The sequence below is a fragment of the Cupressus sempervirens genome, chromosome 5, assembly GCF_028749045.1.
Source record: "Cupressus sempervirens isolate cs-2001-9-10 chromosome 5, ASM2874904v1, whole genome shotgun sequence".
Taxonomy (NCBI): Eukaryota; Viridiplantae; Streptophyta; class Pinopsida; order Cupressales; family Cupressaceae; genus Cupressus; species Cupressus sempervirens.
Window position 1 is genome coordinate 490,400,626 of NC_143122.1, and position 20,396 is coordinate 490,421,021.

A 20,396-nucleotide genomic window follows, 5' to 3' on the forward strand; every position below is an offset into this window, starting at 1 on the left:
ACCTTTGGTGCAAATCAATTTGGTAATTTCGATGCCAAAGAATTATTGTAGGAGGCTGCATCTTTCAATTGGGGAATTTAAGTCTCATTTGGGACACACTAGCTCGATAAGCATTAGTCTCAATGACTTGTGTATGATGTAGTGAATGGTGTAATATCATAGGGAGAGAGTTAATATCTTCGTCCCAATGTACTCGCAATGTTGACTATTCAATATCATGCATAGTGTTGGCCTACCAACATATTGGATGTATTTCTGAAGGGTAGTGATCAACCACGTTCTACCATGAAGCGGATACGAACTCTATGATAACTCTCCCATTATTACACTAGTCATATGACTCAGAAGTTCCTAGGATAGATAAATTCATCTATGGAATGTTGAGTGTGGATGCGTTCATTGCATAGTCTTCCCCAACAAGGATAGAGTCAGATGTATTCAACCATATGTAAAGCCAACCCCTCTCATTTTCCCATTATGTCGTCACTTCATCATTTCAGAATAAAGCCTACCAACTATGAAAATATTTCAAGGGTGAATGAATAAATCCAAGGTATGTACCAGCTGTTTGACATAATGTCAATAATCTAAGAGCCAAATCTTGAAAAGTGTCTCCATACGCCGCTTAACATCTGGCAAATACCCATGAATGAATTGAATCAAACAGAGTAAAAAGATTTTGTCAAGCCAACCCAAGTAAGAGATCTTCTTTCGCATATATGTTTGGGAGATCAAATTCCATGGAGAATGCAGTTGCAAATGGTGGACCCATGGGTACCTTTGTATATGTGAAATATGAATAAATTCAATTCATCCTAGCATAAGAATTTGCATATGTGGAATACCAATTGGCATCCCATTTATCATGAAGATGAAGAAACCCGTGAACCTTGCTGCTTGGCAATTGTTGAAAGGTAATTACAACAATTCATTGCCAGCATCCACCAACGGCCTTATAATGATATTAAAGATAGAAGGATTTCGAATGATAAAGTAATGTCATAAATAAGGGTCCAGAGGTTTGACATATACTATTAAGACCGAGAAATATTTTCTCCCAGTGAGTCTTTTAAATGCCACATGTTAGTATGTATATGTCGTAGAAGAATTATGTTATAAGGGTAAATGGGCACTATTTTGGGATTGGATTTCAAGACTCAGTTGTAACAACTGAATGATATTCCCTTGTAATCTATTTATTGCAGAAAGATAGAGGAAAGGGGTTCGAGCTTCTTTTTCTGAGGTCTTTGGTGCTACCGAAGAGGGTAGATTTCCATCTGGTTTTTCTAGTAATAGACAAAGTCTATATTTCTTTTTCAATACCATTTGCAATGCAGAATTGGAGCCTGTAAGCCCATCTTTTCATATTGAATAAATAGGGAAATGTTTTTGAGTCTGTAAACTTCTAGATTACTTCCTTTGGGTTATATTGAGTTATGTCTCATTGTAATCATCTTTAATATCATCGTCAATGCAGATAGATGGTCGATTCTAGAGCTTTGTTCTCAAACTTAGTCATTCATTGGAAAGGGTTATGAACTCTTTGTGATTTCTTGTTAGTCATAGTTTGTGGAAGTGAAGGAATGGGTTGTGTACCAGTTTCTCATATTTATTTGTCTTTGTATTTACATCTTTCACATCTATTCCATGTTTATGAATAGGTGTTTGTGCACCTTTCGTGCTTTCCGGTTAAAAGTATTTCTATTTGTAGTTCAATGAATTCATTGAAAATCATACATGGGGAGCTATACCTGGTAAAATTCAGAGGAAAATTATCCAACTATTAGCGAGGATTGCACTTCCATCTGGGCATCAGGAGTTATTTCATGTTGGTTTTTTTGAAGTGCAAATATGTTCACTAACAATATGTACATGCAAGTTCTCATTGGATCGATGGTGCAGGTTTGAAGGTACCAGGCATCAACTCCACCTGGCTATACAAGTCTAAGCATACCTTAAAATTCTCGAATAGTTGTTGATTTGGAGATGGCACAATGATCCACATAAGCACCCTCATGACCATAGAACTCTACTAGGTTAGTTTACTAGGGTCGATTGTTCTTAATCTTTCTTTTGATATTTTTGTTAAGTTCTTTTGATCATTAGATCCTATTATCGATGCACTATGTGTTCATAGTTTTCATATGGATGGTTTTAATAGATTAATATATAAATATGATTCTTTTGTCTAAATAATACACATATATAAGCATATATGGGTGGACAAATATATGCCTACATAGGTATACACATCTACGCAATTAATGTATTTCACTACATATGTATGTGTGTTATGCCATGTGTGAATAATTAATGTATATGTTATTAAATTATAATAAGTAAAAAGAAATTAATTAAATATTAAAAAACAAAACTAATCCTAGCCTAGTATCAAGGAGAGTTGACCTAAGACCTCCTAGGGACAAAGTTGGTTAGTTGTCATTGAGTCATTTGTAATCCTTGGAATAATAAACCCAAAACTTTACATTTTTAATTTGGTTAATTAAAGAAATCAAAAACTACCTAATCTAGCCGATGAGACTTGAACCTAGGAAAAGTAGGTTAGAAGGATGGTTGGTTTTGCCATTAGGCTATTAAGTAATCCTTGATGCCTAACTCTTAAGAAAAATATATATAGGTGGCAATCAAGCTAATTATAAATAATAATAAAATGTATATTTATAGGAAGTAAATTAGTTTTGATTTAATAAATTAATTATTTATCATATTGAACCTTTATTAATATTGTGACTAGACAGTCACCTCCCGTGAAGAAACTTCTCCAACTCTATGGAGAAGTATTTATACAAGCTTCCCATGAAGAAGAAATATAGCTAGGATAAAGGAATGAAGATTGAAGAAGAACTCTGAAAATATTCTTTCAATCTGAATTGTTTGGGAATTGGTGAAAGACAGAGAGATCTGCAATTTTGTGAGATTCATGGAATCACCTGTAGTAAGGCTTGGGAATCTGGGTAGGAGATCCTCTACACCAAATTTGCAGAGCTTCATCAAGCCATTCAAGGTAGACTGTAATATCCCCTAACCAGATATTTTCTGATTTCTCTTATAAACAAAATAATCCGAACTAAAACCTTGCAAATGTATTCTAGCACAAACGAATCCAGGACAAAAACTGATAGATGTTTAACCAGCTTCTTCTTTAATTATAATATTCAAGCTCGGACATAAGCAATGGGAATACACTACGATCTTTAAAGTAGAAGATTCTTCACAAATTAATAACCAGTTCCTTCCAAACTAATACTCAGGATTTTAGGCATATAGAAATGCATTACAAACTTATAATGTTAAAACTAGAAACTTCCATACAACTCTGCAAATACATTATTGTCTTATACAACAGCAATACAATAACCAGTACACAAAAACCCAATCCTAAATACAGATTTAACAATCAGATTGGAATACTAGGATAAGAAACTGTAAGCGCAAATTAAACACCTGAAATGATGTTTCCCGAGAAGGGGCTACGTCCTCCAACTAGCTGAAAGCTGAAGCTTTCTAAGACTCTCACAAGAGAGAAAACTGAACTGAATAATAAAATCAAACATACCAAAAGGAAAGGGTCTCTTCTCCTTTTATTCTCGCAATGGTGACCCTTCGACTTCCTTTTTGGGTTTTTCGTCTTATCTCTCCTCATCTTCTTGTGACCACATGGAATGTTAATTTGACCTTTAATAATAAATTTCCAGCTTACATAGTCAAATTTAATATTGTAAATTCATCCCTTCTTAATATTTCTAATGTCCCCAAAGAAGGGACATTACATAGACCTGGAAGCCATAGCAATATAGGGATGTGTGTGTGTGTGTTACATTGAATTTAATTTTTTTTAAACTGAAATTTATTTATGTTTTCTGATTTTGCATGTGAAAATTAATGTTATAATAATCTGAAAGCAATCTATGTTTGGTTTCTATTGGTGTGTTTGCCACTCTATTTTAAGTTATTGTGAATTCAGTATTTTGATACTGGCACCCATAGAAAACTCCCTGTTAATTCAATGGATTGCTTCCCTCGAGATACACTCCAGTTATTGGACCTGGAATCCCTCTCATGCCCAGATTTTGGCGTGCAACCATTCTAGATTGCCTTTCTTTTTATAAACAAAATCCCAAGATAAAAGTGTTTTTTATTGCATGAATGCACCACAAACTGGTCAAAAGTATTATGGAGTATTGCAAAAGCGCTCTTCTAGACTGCAAGTGCTATTTTAGTGTGCAAATTGACAAAACTGCAAACGCACTATTTTGTCAATTATATGCTCTGCATAAAAAATCAAATGCACTACAAGAAAATAGAAAAAGCGCCATAGTTTCTATCACGGAGCATTGCTTGATTAATTGTTTGCTCAGCATTCAGGCGTGTTGTTTGAAATATCAACAAGCGCTACAGAAAATATCAAAGGTGTCATTTAACCAGTTGCAAGTGCCATTTTAGGTCTCAAGTTGTCAAATGCATGTTTTTCCCTTCCATAAGATCTCCATTTTCAGTTTGAGGTGACAAAAGGCTGTCTAAAGTTGAAACCTGGAATCTCATATATTAATATGTTGTGTTCTCAATGTGTTTCCTGGTTTCTCTTTGCACATAAATGTTTTTGTATTACTTTATGCATTTTTGGAAACTTAATTGTTTGGTTAGGGTTTAGGTCATCCCAAGGGTATGGAACCTTATTATGTTTCCTAAACCTTCATTTTGATGTGTTTGATGTTGAGTAGGGTTAGGTGCCCTAGATAAGTAGCTCACTGTAGGTACTAAGACCTAGAAGTGGTCTATAGACGATCCTATTAGAGACCAAGGCCCTGCGTAGGCTAGCTTTACATGTGAGTTTGAAAACAAGTGAGAACATTTATAAAATGAACTAGGTTTTTTGGGGTTTGGTTTATAAAACTAAAAAATAGAAGATAGTTAAAAAGGCTGCATATGCATTGTTGAAGTGTTGGGACCATATGTCATTTTGTAGGACTGAGTGCATTAGGGTGGCAATGGTTCAATATGTTGATCCCAACATTTGAGGGGTATGTGATGACACTCACCTAGTCGGCATCCTAGAACCCTCACTCTCGTTAATGCCTCTGGTAGTCTTGTGTGATTGTTTACTCCTTGTGTTGTGTTTGTTTGGGAGAGGTGTTGAAGTTTGTAGCTGTGATAAAGATCTTTCTCTGATTTAATGAGATAGAAATATGTCGTCATGACCGTTATGGCCATCTTCAGCTGAAAGAAATATTTGTGATTATATTTAAATTAAAAAAGGTTACGTCATTCGTCATGCAAAAATGCATGTGTATGGAGATATGAAGTATTGAATATGTGGAAATATGAAGGATCTTATTTTTGGGACTCAAAAAGACCTTCGTGTGTAAGATGAAGAGCCTTAAACAATCTATTTATATGATTATTGAGTATATTGTAAATCAATCAAGTGGAAAGCCATGTATTTGCATATTTTATGATCAATAAAAGATTTTAGCTGGGTGGTTGGGTTTTTCCCTTCAAGTAAAAGGGTTTTCCCAAGATAAATATTTTTGAGTCTTTTATGTATTGTTTTTACTTTTCTCTGTTGCTTATCTAATATCTGCGCTAAAACATTAACATGGTATCAGAGCCTAGTTCATTGACAGCAATAAAGCCAATGGTTGTCTGACAATTTATTTTTAATGTTCTAAAACATTAGTTCATTATTATTATTGGTGGTCACTTTGTTTCTCATCTCATATGGTTCGTATTATTTTTCTAATGAAGTATGGACAGGGAGCTCATATTCTTTGTTCCAGGCTCATTGAGGATATGTGTGTTATCAAATGGAAAAGTTAGGGCACCTAGAAAGGGTCTATGCAACTTACATTTCATTATGCTCTCGTTTCTTGTAATCTGCCACACTAGTCGGGGCATTCAAAATCATCCTCCACTAAAATTTGTGTCTCCATTGTTTTGCGTTTCTGCTGGAGGTTTTATCGAGCATTCTTTCCTTTAGATTCCTTCAGCTTAGATGTGTTTGTTTGCCAGTTTTGTTCGATCGTGTTTCAGTTATGATCATTTCTCTTCTGAGATTGATTGGGTTATAAATTAATGATGATCGTTTCAGCTAGTTGATCTTATTGTTTTTTTTTCCTCAATATCTTGAGGCAACCGATGAATTTTTCTCTAGCTCGGTGCCATGCTCCATGCAGTAGTAGTGCTGGGATTCGTTTCCCTTCATTATCAATTTTTTTTTTGCATTCGTTGGGGGCGGTCAATGTCAATGTGTGAGAAGCTCAGAAAGAAATCGTTTCATTTTACGCTAAAAGATATCTTTGTGATTATTTATCTCTCGTCAGTTTCCCTATTTATCTTTTATTTGTGTTATAGTATATTACATATATAATATATATTATATATATAAGATACTTATCTTAAGGACAATTTATCATCAATGAGGTAGCTTTAATAAACTCAATCCAACAGAGGCTACAACAAAGTCATGTCCTGTAGCTTATGTAAGTCATAGACATACATACATACACTCATACATTTACATATATATATATATATATATATATATAAGCCTCTGTTGGATTGAATTTATTAAAGCTATCTCATTGATGATAAATTGTCCTTAAGTATCTTATATATATAATATATATTATATATGCAATATAATATATATATATATATATATATATATATATATATGATATATGTAATATAATATGTATTATATATATTATACATTATATATTATTATATAATAATATAATATTATATTACATATATGGTTAATATATTAATATTATATATATGTTAAAGGTGAGTTATAGTTATTTATAAACTAAATGGTGATTAACTATAGAGACATGTCTCTTTATGTCTCTTGAAGAGACATGTCTCCTCTCATATTTATATGAGATCCAAATCTGCATTTGAAAATCATCAATTACAATGGCAATGATTATACATTTGCAAAAACGAGCTTAGTTACTTTAACATGGGGAATAATAGAGAATAACTTGCACTTTCATATCATTTACAGAAGGGGTAGGTCCATTAAGATCACATAGTTGAATGAATTATAGTCCTCTTTACTGTTACAATTCATTGATCATTGAAGATTCTATCACAACACGATTTACTCCCTCTGAATCAATATGATCAAGATCACCAAAGATTTGCTGAATCATATCTGCTCCTTCTCTTTTAAAGTTGCCTGAAACAACATTCTCGAAGGAAAAGATCAAGGGATATAGCTTTTATAGTATACATAAGAATCTTAACATTAGTTAGGATTCCTACAACATAAAGTTATATTCCTCATTAATAATATCATGATTCACTATATAAATAATCTACAATTTGTGAGAAAATAATTTTACATTTATAAAATGAAAGTTCATAATGATCTAATTATGTATATAACATAATAATCTTTATAATTTCCAATATAATATAGATCAAATAAATATTTAAATATATATATTCAATATGTATATTTTAATCTATGTTTTCAAGATATTATTTCCTCATTTTAATATTAAACATATTCCTTAACTATTTCTCAATTAATATTCACTGAAGTGCATATTCACAATAAAATAGATAAATACTTACTTCCTCTTTACCATGAGTTATCTACTCAAATTGGCTGATTCATCACCTTTGATAAGTCATGATATGCATTTCTGTCCTTATTTAATCCCCTTACTTGTTAATGCTTACTGTCAACATCTTATTCTATTGAGCCATTTTAATGGTCTTGCAAACTTCTCACCACATTACATTGGTCTTTCCTATTTGCGGGGTTTTTCAAAATCCACATCCGAAGTTAATAATGTGTCCTTCCACAATAGTTTTTATCACATTTACTTTCTTCACACAATTCTCGAAATGGAAATATATCTCTCATTATTATTTAACCGCTGCTGCCTTTTAATATTTGTTTTGTTAAAAACTTTCCTCGTTGATGGATTCAGATTTTGATTCCCTTGGCAAGGTGTTGCTTTAATATAGTGTACTCATTCACTTTATTAATCTTCCTCCAAAATGTTGTAAAAGTTGCAGACTTGTAATCTACAACAGCAGATTTGAATTTAGTTTCTTTTGTTTACTTTAATTCTTTTCATTCCACTTGCTTTCCCTTGATGTTCAATGGCTATTAGATCTCCTTTTGATTCAAATATGAGATGAAAACACCTGTCTTTGTCTTCATATTTTTGCTGTGAACAAGAGTAGATACAACCCAACAAGTCATGCATGATATTTATGTTCAAACATCTGACTTAAACTTCATTTTCGTTATTGGATACCATTGTCTTATTATGTGTTTACACAACTTGCTTCAAAATAACTATCGGGTTTGAGTTCTTCAGCAATATACGGATTTCGATTCATTGTAATCATTTCTTCTTTGACTAAGACATTGCCCCAGAATACATCAAGGTGTTGTGTTGTGGGAACTTGTCGCTGTGGAGGAATACATTTATCCTTTCTCCAAGTATATTTTTGTGTGTTTTATCTGTGCTGACTAGCCTCAACCTAAACATCCAAGACAATAAAGATGGTATCATTTCTTGCTGTGGACATATATATCCAGGTTTATAATCTTGTAATTACTCCTTCATCTGCATACTTCTATTCATGAAGCATCAGATCGCTATAGTCTGTATATTGTTGACTTGGTTTGACATGAGCATGAAATCATCAATTTCATTCTCCAGGAGAGTTCTCTTCTCTTAGACGCTGCTGGCTTTGAATTGAACTTCAAAATATCTGACAATGCTTTGTTGGTTTAATATTTTCCCTCCATCAAATTATTTAATAGTTGTGTATCTCTGCCTCCGATTTCTCATTCCCAAACATCTGATAATTACGGGAGACTGGAATATTCATCTATATTTGTGCAGATATAAATTTTCCTGTAAATGTCGGGTGTGTTCTTTCTAATGCTAGCTCCTGTCTTATATATAATTGTGATAATTTCTTAGATTATCTCTTCTTTATTTTATATCCCCATCATAGTCTGGTTCTATGAAGTGTATTTCTGCTTGGATGAGTAATCGCTCAGTCTTTAGCTTTCCCTAGTAGTTTTGATGCTACGTCCAAATTACGTCCTCCCAATATCTCTACATTGGATAATATAATGTGTTGCCTGAATCCTCAGCTGCTGCTATCTGTGATATTCAAATAATTGTCTCCCGTCCGAAAGCTTCTCCTCATTTCCCAAGTTCCATAATGTTCTAGTTTATTCAATAATTGTCTTCAGAATTCCCAAGGTAAAACATGGTCAACGTTAACACATTCACAATGCAGAATTTTGTATTACAATTGATCTTTGATACATTTGTTGGCTCTAATACCATGTTAAAGTAACTATATGTATAACTCACCTTTAACATATATATTATATTAATATATTAACCATATATGTAATATTATATTATATTATTATATTATTATATAATAATATATAATGTATAATTTATATAATACATATAATATATATAGATATATATATATATATATATATATATATATATATATATATATATATATATATATATATATATATATATATATATATATATATATATATATATATATATATATAAGATACTTATCTTAAGGACAATTTATCATCAATGAGGTAGCTTTAATAAACTCAATCCAATAGAGGCTACAACAAAGTCATGTCCCGTAGCTTATGTAAGTCATAGACAGACATACATACATACATACATACATATATTAGTAATATGAGACATAAACAATGTTCATATAAATCATGAATACAAATTCTCAATGTAATGAGTATATCACTTCGACTAATGCTATACTTCAACAATTTGATGGCCTTTCGCCTTCTTCCTATAACCGTCGAAAGGTTTTTTTAATCCAGGGATAAAAGAAGCATCAAAGATTACTTTCATGCAGTTGGCAACATCGGGTGCTAAGGATCCATTGCAATCATCACGATATTCCTATCTTCCAAATCATTGTCGGCTAGAGTGATGAACGATTGAGCATAACATTCAAGCAATTTTCTTTTTTGAGTTGGAGTTTATTCTCATGGACTATCGGGTGCTCAATCGGCACATGAATATTTGAGCACTGAGAGAAGAAATTGTTCTTTCAAGGTCTTTTGAAATTCTATAGACTCAAGGGAGTTCATCATCCTTTATTAGAGTCTCAATGATCTCTAACCAATCAAGATTGCACGCAAGAAGGTTGACAAGAAGGTAAGCGTCACATTACAAGGAGGTAAGTTTGGTTTTGTTTAAGTTCTACTTATTAGAATGTGCGACTTATGTGTATTTATCTTGTAGGAAAGAAAAATTTTGAAGATAACCAAATGAAGTTGCAAAGATAAGTATTCATTTTCATGCAATTTTATATGCCTGTCTTGAAGAACATGAGAGAGAAAATTAGGAGTAGAGTTGTTGGGAAGAGAACTATTACAGATTGTTCAAAACCGAGCTCTTGGTGATGTTCAACTGAATGTATATTGTCAAGGAGATGCTTGACATCATGTGCATGCTTATCATTTCTTTTTTACTTCTTGACCAATGTTGGCCCCTAGCTTATTTCGGCTCTCATGCCTGGATTAGCAACTGTTTGCGCACATGGAGCTGGTTGTAGGCTCCCATACACCAGTATAAGGATGTTATGTTTTTAATGTAACCAACTCTGATACAGAGAGATTTTTCTGTAACTTTGTATTTCAGTCTAGACAAAAAGGTCATTGTCATTTCAGCCATCTGGGCTATGTAGCTCAAAGACTTTATCTTTGTCTTACCGTGTTGGTTGTTTTATGTATTTTGAGATATTCTAATGGAAGTTATCATATGTCATTCATATAGTTCAGATAGAATGCCCGTGAGCTTCTAATATTGGGCAATTACCTATCACAAACCTCTGTACAGGGGTCGTGGGAAATAAAAGGTCATTGTTGAAAAACCTAGCACCAAATTCCATTAGTTTTTTGTTGCAGACATTTCTTTAAGGACCTAAGCCTTCCTTAACAAATTATAAGCATCATTAATATTGCTAGTTACATCACTCCCTGAAAGTCAATAACTACAAGAGAAGCGTAAGGAACCAAGAGAAGGAATATTTATTACAGAGAAAGCCCCCTCTATTTGGCATTCAAGTTGGAGATATTCTGCAGATCTTAGATGTTGATATACTGAGACTAGAGATAAATTATATCACTGAGAATAGTTTATGCTTTTAGCATTAATCTCACTGATGGGTTGGTTTTATGATCTCTCTTTGTTACAGGATGAAGCAATAAAATGAAGTTTCTTTAGAGGGAGATTTTAGCTTCAAAGGGAGGCTTCATAATTGAGAGAGAGTCTCTATTATCAAAATTGTCCCTGTTGAGAGGGAGTCACTGTTATCAAAATTGTCCCTGCTAAGAGGGAGTCATTGTTGTCAAAGTAGACCCTGTTGAGAGGGAGTCATTATTATCAAAATTGTCCCCGCTGAGAGGGAGTCATTGTTATCAAAGTTGTCCCTGCTAAGAGGGAGTCAGTGTTATTAAAGATGTCCCGACTCCCTACTAAGAGGGAGTTACATTTATCAAAGTTGTCCCTACTAAGAGGGAGTCATTGTTATCAAAATTGTCCCTACTAAGGAGTCTTTGTTATTAAAGTTGTCCTTGCTAAGAGGGTCTCTGTTAAGAGAAAATCTCAATTATTAATGCATTCTTTTATGGGAGAAGCTTGAGGTGAAAGCCCTCATTTCACCCTCTGCGAGTAGGTATGGTGGACCACACTCTGCGAGTAGGCATGGTGGAAATGTATTCTTCTCTGGAAGAAGTCTAATGTGAAAACCCTCATTCCATCCTCTGCAAGTAGGTACGATGGACCACCCTCTGCGAGTTGGCATGGTGGAAATGTATCTTTCTCTAGGAGAAATTTTGAGATAGAAATCTTTGTTCTACCCTCTGCAAGTAGGCATGGTGAAAGTCATGTGTATGACTCCATTCTATGTACTTATGAAGTAACTATGGTGGTTTATCTTATGCTGAGATAACATATGTTATGTGAATTTATCATCTTTGGTTGCAGCTATGTGTGCATGACTGACTAAAGATCTCTCTCTTGCTAAGAGGGAGTATTGAAGTTTGTAGCTGCGATAGTGATCTATATCTCTGATTTTATGAGATAGAAATATGTTGTCATGACCATTATGGTCATCTTCAGCTGAAAGAAATATTTGTGATTATATTTAAGTTGAAAAAGGTTGTGCCATACGTCATGTGAAGATGCATGCATATGTAAATATGAAGTATTGAATATGTGGAAATATGAAGGGTCTTATTTTTGGAATTCAAAGAGACCTTTGTATGTAAGATTAATGCTTTTTGGGTATATTGTAAATCAATCAAGTGGAAAGCCATGTACTTGCATATTTTATGATCAATAAAAGATTTTTTGCTAGTGTGGCTAGGTTTTTCCCTTCAAGTGGAAGGGTTTTCCCAAGATAAATATTTTTGAGTTTTTTGTGTATTGTTTTTACTTTTCTCTGTTGTTGTTTATCTAATATATGGGCTAAAACATTAACAAAGGGAACCGAAACCTTAGTTGCCTTAAGACTTATGTAGATCGTGATTTTATCTCCTAGCTCAAGGGAGTAGACTATTAGCATGAATGCTTATGATATTCCTTTGGGGGAGTGTCCTAGCATTGCCAGAGCATTTAGGAGATTGTTAGTAAGACTATATGTTGCATTCATGGCAGTATTTGTCATTGATGTCAACATACTGGTTATTCTATGTAGACTAACAAAGCAGCAGACAGAGATTGAGATCATGAGGTTCGAGGATTGAAAATGAGGTCAAGCACAGTTGAGGACATATTCTACAAATTGTCCTGATCATGTGGTTAAGTGCGCATGCAGAAAGTTGAAGACCAGTTACAATTATTCGGGAAGACGACATGTAGATAGAGTTCCTAAGAAGCAGTTTTGGGTAATTGGATTATATCTCCTAATTGGAATAGAATCTGGTTAAGTGCAATTAGACAAAGGTGGAAGACATCACGATGATGACATCGTTGAGGGGATGAAGTCCGAGGTTGCATGTGTGAAGATTTGTGAAGACTATGAGAAGACAATGTTATGTAATCATAAAAAGATGTGATGTAATGTGTATTGTTTTATCTTAATGTGGTCCTATATTAATTGTAAATTGAGAAAGCCTCAAGGCCAACTCAATTATTAATTTGAGGACTTGGTATAAAGGAAAGTTGTTTTCCTTATGGAAGTGTGAATGTAAGCGAATTGCTAATTATATGTGAATAAGTGATCTAAGGGATTTTATGTGATGTGAGCATGCGGATTTGGTATTGAGATCACAGAACGGTGAAAAAGCGAAGTGATTATATTTGGCAAAGAGTGCTAATGGACAATTGATCATTTGGTATTATTCTTACAGGAACAATACTAAGGCTAGTTGGATAGTGAGTTTGGTGGTCTCACTCGTGATGCTATTTGGACAGTGGATCCTTCTACCTTCCACAACTCCTAATAGGATTGGAATCTCCTCACAAGGATTCGAAGGCTCCTTCCTAACAAGGACTGATATGTACTGAAAGTATTTCATTGACTTCTAACAACGTCCATCCTTTTGCAAGGAACTTATATATTAGTACATCATTTTGTGCATACCATCCCCACCAAGGTTTTCCCTCTGATCAAGGATTTCCCTACTTAACAAATCTGATGTTATTGTGTATGGTTATCTCCTTGTGGTTATTGCACTTGCTGATTACATGTTTCAGATTTAATAGGGTTTAAAAAGTTGTTTTAATTGGATAACTAATTCACCCCGTCCACACACCCCCCCACCCTCTTAGTTGTCTTGGTGGACTTTAATTTCTAACATGGACCGTTTATGGTTTTACGTGGTTGGGTGGTGAATTAATTCAAGGTATTGCTTGTGGTTCAAGTAAAGCTTGTAAATAAGAATGTAATGTAATTATGTGAACCCCAAAAGGAGCATATGTGATGTATATGTAATTCAATGAAAAGCAATGTAATTTTGGGAGGGTAGTTTAGGAAAAAATGTATATGGGAAATTGTTCTGAACTTTTAAATGTTGTAATGGAGAGGAACTACCCTATCTCTCTTTTATGTTTAAGAATTTTGTAGGAAAATAATTGGTGTTTTATTTAGTTTAAGTAAAAGCGTTATTTAATGAAAGTTATATATATGTCTCTATGAATAAATCTCAAATAAGTTATAAGAATGACTTAAGGAAATGAGTAGAATGATTTCTTATATGTTGTTTGAAGTTAGATATGTAATCTCTATCCTATTCTCTCTTATAAAAGTTCAAGGGTTCTTAAAATGGGAAAGAAAAGTAAAAGTACTAAATGGGGGAAATAAAATGTTCACTTCGGAAATTATCTTTAGAAAAGAAATGTTACTCATTGAAAATACCTCTACTTTTGGGTCAAGCAAAAAGGTTAGATGGGACTGCATTATATGCTACTTTGAATGTATGTTCTAACTTAAAAGAACTAAGGTAGTAAAGAGGAAAAAGGAATCTTAGGGAACCTGAAGGGACTTTACAATCTAATGTTATATGCACCAAGTGTGTTAAGTAAGTTATTTTTTAAATGCATATAAAGAAATTTTTTATTATTTCTTGGAAAACACTTAAGAGTAAGCAAAGCCAATCTTTCACAAGCAAGGACAAATGAACAGAAAAGAAAAATCATCCAGAGGACCCAGCCTGTGCTACAGGATTTAGTGCATATAAATGGGGTCAGTGGATAGCCTACTTAATAGAGAATATTTATTAAAGATATAAGTTTTCCACAATCCACATATAGTAACCTGTTGTTTCTGGAAATGATTGTGTTAGAATTTTTTGCATCAACGTTTCGGATCACACTCTGAGATCCATCATTAGGATGAGAAGAGATTTCAAGGAGAAAACAATGATGTAGTTGCGGTAGTTGGGAAGCAACTTCTCTTTCGCGAGGTAACATTGATGCAAAAAAATCTAACACAATCATTTCCAGAAACAAAAGGTTACTGGAGAATATTTATGTGATTTTATAAATTATCTAATTGTAAGAACAAGTATTGAGTAATCCATATGGTTCGACAGTTAACCTCCCAACACAGAGATACTGTTCTAGTGGAAAAAATAGACTACAATTGTGAGTAGGTCACAACTTAGTGATTATTTTCTACTGTGATTGTGTATGCCCTAAAATTTAATTGTGGTTCTCAGAATTATCCCATTAGCAGCCACCTAATATTTCTTTTGATGTTGATTGAATAATATTATGATTCAAACCTTTCACAAAAATACAAAGTTTCTTACTCTTTGTTGACAAACTAAAGCTCTCTAGATAAGTCTCGTGACAAAAAACTTTTAAGAGAACCCTAGAAGAACATCATACATCTGTTGATCTTGAGCTGAGATCAAATATCTCATCATTCAGGAACCCCTGCTGACGAATTTTCTTTTAATTTCTTCAATAACAAGAAAGAGTTGAGAAAACACTACCTCTTGGAATTCCTCAAAAGAAAATATTTTTGCCCCATCACGACGGGTGACACCTTCTTGATGTTGTACCGCTAACATAGGATGATGGTGCCTGTTGTGTTTTGCCATGTTAGCTCTTCGTTAAAGAAACATAGACGCCAGGAGAAGGAGATGTGAAAAAGCAATGTCTGGTGTATTTTCTGCCTTGATGCTACAGTTTATCAGATGATTGGAATGAAAACTTACCTAACGTCATTCAACAGTTTTCCTCCCTTCATGGTATAGCTTTGATATGGTAAAAGTGATGCCAAGCTCGGGCTTATCTCTTCCGAGGAAATGAGAAGTGAAGAGTCGTCACTCTTTTCAGAAGAATTTGATCCATAGCTCAGCACTAAAGCAAGGTACAGGCGACTAGCAGCTGCAGAGCCAGGACGAATAATTTCCATTATTTTCCCAGCCAATGCATTGATCCATTCAAGTGTATTGGCCAGAGGCGCATTATTACAGCCACTTTCAACCTTGCTTTCATTCAGGTTTGGTCCCATATGTAGAAAAACAAGGTCAAATTCACTATTTTCTTCTACTGTATTTTCTCGTAACCCCAACATATTCAGCAGTTTTGATGCTGCTGAAAATGGATCTGGAGGCGCTTTCAACTCTTCTGGAATCCCAGTTTCGTTGCAGAGCTCATGTAAAGCTGTGACAGAAAAGCCTAATCTTTTCCCAAATGCGTTGGCAGTGTCAGAATTTGTTACCATTGCAGCTTTCATTCCCATGAACCTGAAGTTCAACAAAGAGTGCATGGACTCAAAGATTTACAGCCAGAAGAATGGTAATAAAACGATTCTACAATGGCCATAAATCAAAATATACATACCTCTCGGCAATTGTAGGAATTTTTATATGTTTACTACAATCTCCACTAGAATGTTGGAGAGTATTAGAAGAGTCTTTAAATTCTTTTCCTTTCTGTATGTTCAAAACAGACGAAACTTTTACCCAATTTAATGGCTCGTAAAGCAATTAGCATACGATTCAGCAACCATACAAATGATAAATTCAGAGCTGAAATGTTCAGAATAAGACTTTTCTTACATTATATAAATCATGTACATCTAACAGTTGTGATAGCTCCCTGACCATTCTCTCTTCTTTATTCACTACATAACACAAAGTCAAAGAAATGGTTTTCAGTCACGGTGAAAAGCTTTCCTTTGCAGGCTTCATCAAGCGCGTGTTCAATCATGGTACTCATTAAGGCCCACCTACAGTACATATTTGCATTGATACTACTGGGAAGAAGCTTAAAACCAAAAAGAATGAGAAAGAAGCAGGATTGCAAATTATTTCTCTCATTTTTCACCCAACATACAAATAAAAAACAAAGAGCAATAACAGATTTAAAGCTAGCATTCTACCAAGGATGGAATCCTCAAGAAGGTGAATAGGAATTAGAAATCGAAAACTGCTACCCAAGAAAACTGTAAATTAAACATGAGATGCATCTAAAGGGAACCCCTGAAGAGAGTATGTAGAGCTAACTGCGACCTCGGTATAAGCACAAATAATGTGACAGGGATCAACTACTTCTTGTGTGCATTGTTCAACCAAAATCCCCGGAAACTTTTAAACATTTGGAAACCTCATTCAGCAATTTTAAGAAAAATGACATTCAAATGTAAGAACTTGGCCATTGAAAAAATATCCCAAATGTTGGCTGCCCTGTAGAATAAAGGTAATGGGAAAAACGCAAATAGATGATCGTCAATGGAATCCCTGAGAGACTCCCAATGCATTACATCTATTTGCCAAGCTCCCGTCAGCGGTGCGGATCGTCATGGTTGGCGCAGATATCAAAAGAAGCCTTGTCTACAATATTGGTAAGAGAGTAAAGGAAAAAAAAAAAATAGAGATATAGAATTACATTGAGGAGGAAGATTTCGGAGAGCAAGGAAGCCACAAGTGCCAAGAGAAGCCAGTGTATGCAAATGCTGGTGACAGGAGCCCAGCGCCCCCATTATGCCATCCCCGTATATCACTAGCGCCCTCCCTGGCTTGTCCGCCATGGTGCCAAATTTCCAAGATCACCGCAATCAAGCAAAGCACCTCAACCCAGGGAACTTGAAGGTAATTCAGAAAATAGCTTCGTCAAAGTGTCCAATATATACGTTACTGAATAGGGGATACCCTTCACCATAATTTTTTCAGATGTAGACTTACGAATGGCGCTCTTCTTTTTTCATTTGGGATTCATATATAGGTTGGTTATTTTTTATGCTAACAAAGTTGGAACAAACATGTGATCTCTAGGCTATAAATATGCTATGGGACAATTTACCAATCTTGGTGTAATGATGATCCACATTTCAATCTTGCTTTTTCAAAATAAATATTGAATAAATTGTGCTAAGATATAATTGTTATTAATTTGGTATATTATTACATGATTTTTTTTTAAATGACATATTTTTCGCTTCAGCAAATCAAACTCCACCCTGTGGTTGATCTCAAGGTCATAGCTCCTCAGCCCGCCACTTGCAGACATCGTGTTCCTAGGCTCCCCGTCGATCTCCCTCTCCACGGCAAGGTTCTGGTTGGCCCACAGTTACTCCTCATGTTGCTGCTCCTATTGCCTCTAGTTGGCTTGTTCTTGGTTTTGACTCCAAATGGTCATTCCCCATCAGGATTTGGTGATTTCACCTCCCAAGGTGAAGGGCAAAGAAGAAATAGAGAAAGATGTTGATGTTGCTAATGGCTGAGCTCCTCCTTAGCCACCCTCCAACCCCGTTCATTTATGGGGTGTTAATGATTGTCAGGATCCACCTCCCTTGATTGGCATTGCTTTAGCCACCAGAGGGAAGTTTATATGTTTTTTTTTTAATGAATAGTTGTTTGATTTCTAATTTTGTCGTATGAAATCTCGTAGGGTGATCTTGTATCCCCCAACCCTTTTTTTGTGAATATGTAACTTTAATATTTAATTAATAGATAAGGGTCTATTCATCAAAAAAAATGACATGTTCTAAAATAAAATATTTTTATAATGCAAGTCCTTTCTCTACATATTTTTTTAGGTTTTTTCCACAAAATATTAGCTACCATATATTGTTTTTGTTGGACACCACATGTGGGGTTGAACTCTTCAAGATTATACTTATTTTCCCTTCTAAGCACTTTACCCTGTGTATGCTTGTGGAACCTATCTAATACAAATTCTTTTCACTTTGTTATTTTGTAAGACAAGCATTTAAAAAATATTTTGTGTGCCCATTCATTTGTTCTTTTGTTTCATCCATGACCTTTTATGTTTATTAATGATATCATTGCAAATAGTCTTAGGTCACCTGTTGGCTTCAATTTGATCTTTTTTTTTTGCCAAATAATTCATGAGACACATCATTGTAATCACTTCAATAGGAGCAACCCACATTTCAATTTGCATACTCTCCTTAGGGGTTGAACTTTTTATTTTGAACTTGCTTGTCATCGACCCTTTTTGAACTCTCTCAAATTGTTTCTACTTTGAATCTAAAGTATTGCTAGCTCACAATCCACACTCATAGAGAACCAAAAAAAGCACTAAAGGCTCAATAAGAATCTTAATGGTTTTTCAATCCCATAACTTTGTGTTATGCATCTATTTTGGAGATTATATAAAGCTTTCCAACTTCCTAAAGTCCTCTATTTTTTACACCTGTCTCAATTGAACTTGTTGCTATATTCAATCTCAAGGTATTTGTACCCATTGTTATTTCAAAAGTGTTGCCTTGAAAACTTATGTAGGTGATGTTTCTATAGTTAGAGAAAATCACAATTTTCTTTTTTTTAGGGTTAGTTTGCATCCCTGTAGCTCTACAAAAGTGATCAAGAGTGACTAAACATTCTTGTATCCCATGAACAACTTTAGCAATTGGAAGAAGATCGTCTCCATATAAAAGAATCTTGACTAAAAACTCCTTTAAATGGACATCGTCTCCCCCTTAGCAATTCACTCATCATTCAATCATGTCAATATATAAACCAAAGAGAGTGTAAAAAATAGGAACAACCTTGTTTGGCCCTAGTGACACTCCTAAAAAAAGTTGAAACACCTATTGAAGTTCTTATTTTTATTTTAAATTTTTATAAATATTATGAATAGTCAACTCTTAAATGAATAGAAATGTCAATTTCTTCTATTCTACAATGTAGCTTATCTCTAGGGCTTATGTCAAAATCCTTTTTGTAAGTCAATAAAATGACAAAAGACCTCTCCTCTTCCATCCTAAACATTTTAAATGATGTGTTTCAAAGTGGTTTCAAGCATATTGTTTAAGCTTAAAACCTATTTCACATTTAACACATTTTCCTTATTTTTCTACCCATTTGTTGATTCAAGTTTCAATCATACTACTAAAAAAGTTTGACAAACAAAGGGTCAAACATTATGGTCCTATAATTGGAAGGGTCGTTATATCATTATTCTTAAAATAAAAATTTATATAGAATATTATTATTTATAATTTTAGATTATTTTTATATAGATGTATAGAACAGTTCCTATTATAAATTTAGATAATTTTTATATATAACAAGTTAAACTTTAAATATATAATTTTGAATCTGATATTATATTTTCTATTATTTATTTATATTTATAAGGCATACAACTTGTATCAAAAATATTTATTAATTTAAACAATATATAATAATAATAAATTTTAAGGCAAGATCCTACAACACAATGTTAAATTGTGAGCCTCTTATTTGAGAGGCCTTGGGTTTTCATTCAAGCTTAACACATAATAATAATTAATCTCAATAAATAATAATTAGTCAAGGCTTTGGCCCTTTACCTATCAAAAATAATAATAATATAAATTTTAAATTAATTACTAAATTTCCTCATTAATGGGGC

At 33.8% G+C, this 20,396-nt stretch overlaps 1 protein-coding gene across 4 annotated transcripts in view; it reads right to left on the bottom strand.

Moving 5' to 3' along the window:
- The window catches only part of LOC149556872 (rhomboid family protein), a 74,753-nt gene extending 57,025 nt beyond the window's left edge, over positions 1-17,728 (bottom strand). For 2 of the 4 annotated variants that reach the window (XR_016364802.1, XR_016364803.1), the window contains exons 1-5: positions 17,424-17,727; positions 16,595-16,659; positions 16,377-16,468; positions 15,746-16,279; positions 15,521-15,611 (exon numbers count right to left, since the gene is read on the bottom strand). Coding sequence is in view for 1 of the 4 variants with exons in the window: in XM_089831468.1 (XP_089687594.1) it covers positions 15,521-15,611; positions 15,746-16,279; positions 16,377-16,468; positions 16,595-16,659; positions 17,424-17,565 (924 nt within the window). In the remaining 3 variants the exon portion in view is untranslated. Of the gene's footprint in view, positions 1-15,520; positions 15,612-15,745; positions 16,280-16,376; positions 16,469-16,594; positions 16,660-17,423 lie in introns of all 4 variants that reach the window. The other 2 variants (XR_016364801.1, XM_089831468.1) reach the window with 1 other exon arrangement.
- Between the last annotated feature and the right edge of the window lie 2,668 nt (positions 17,729-20,396).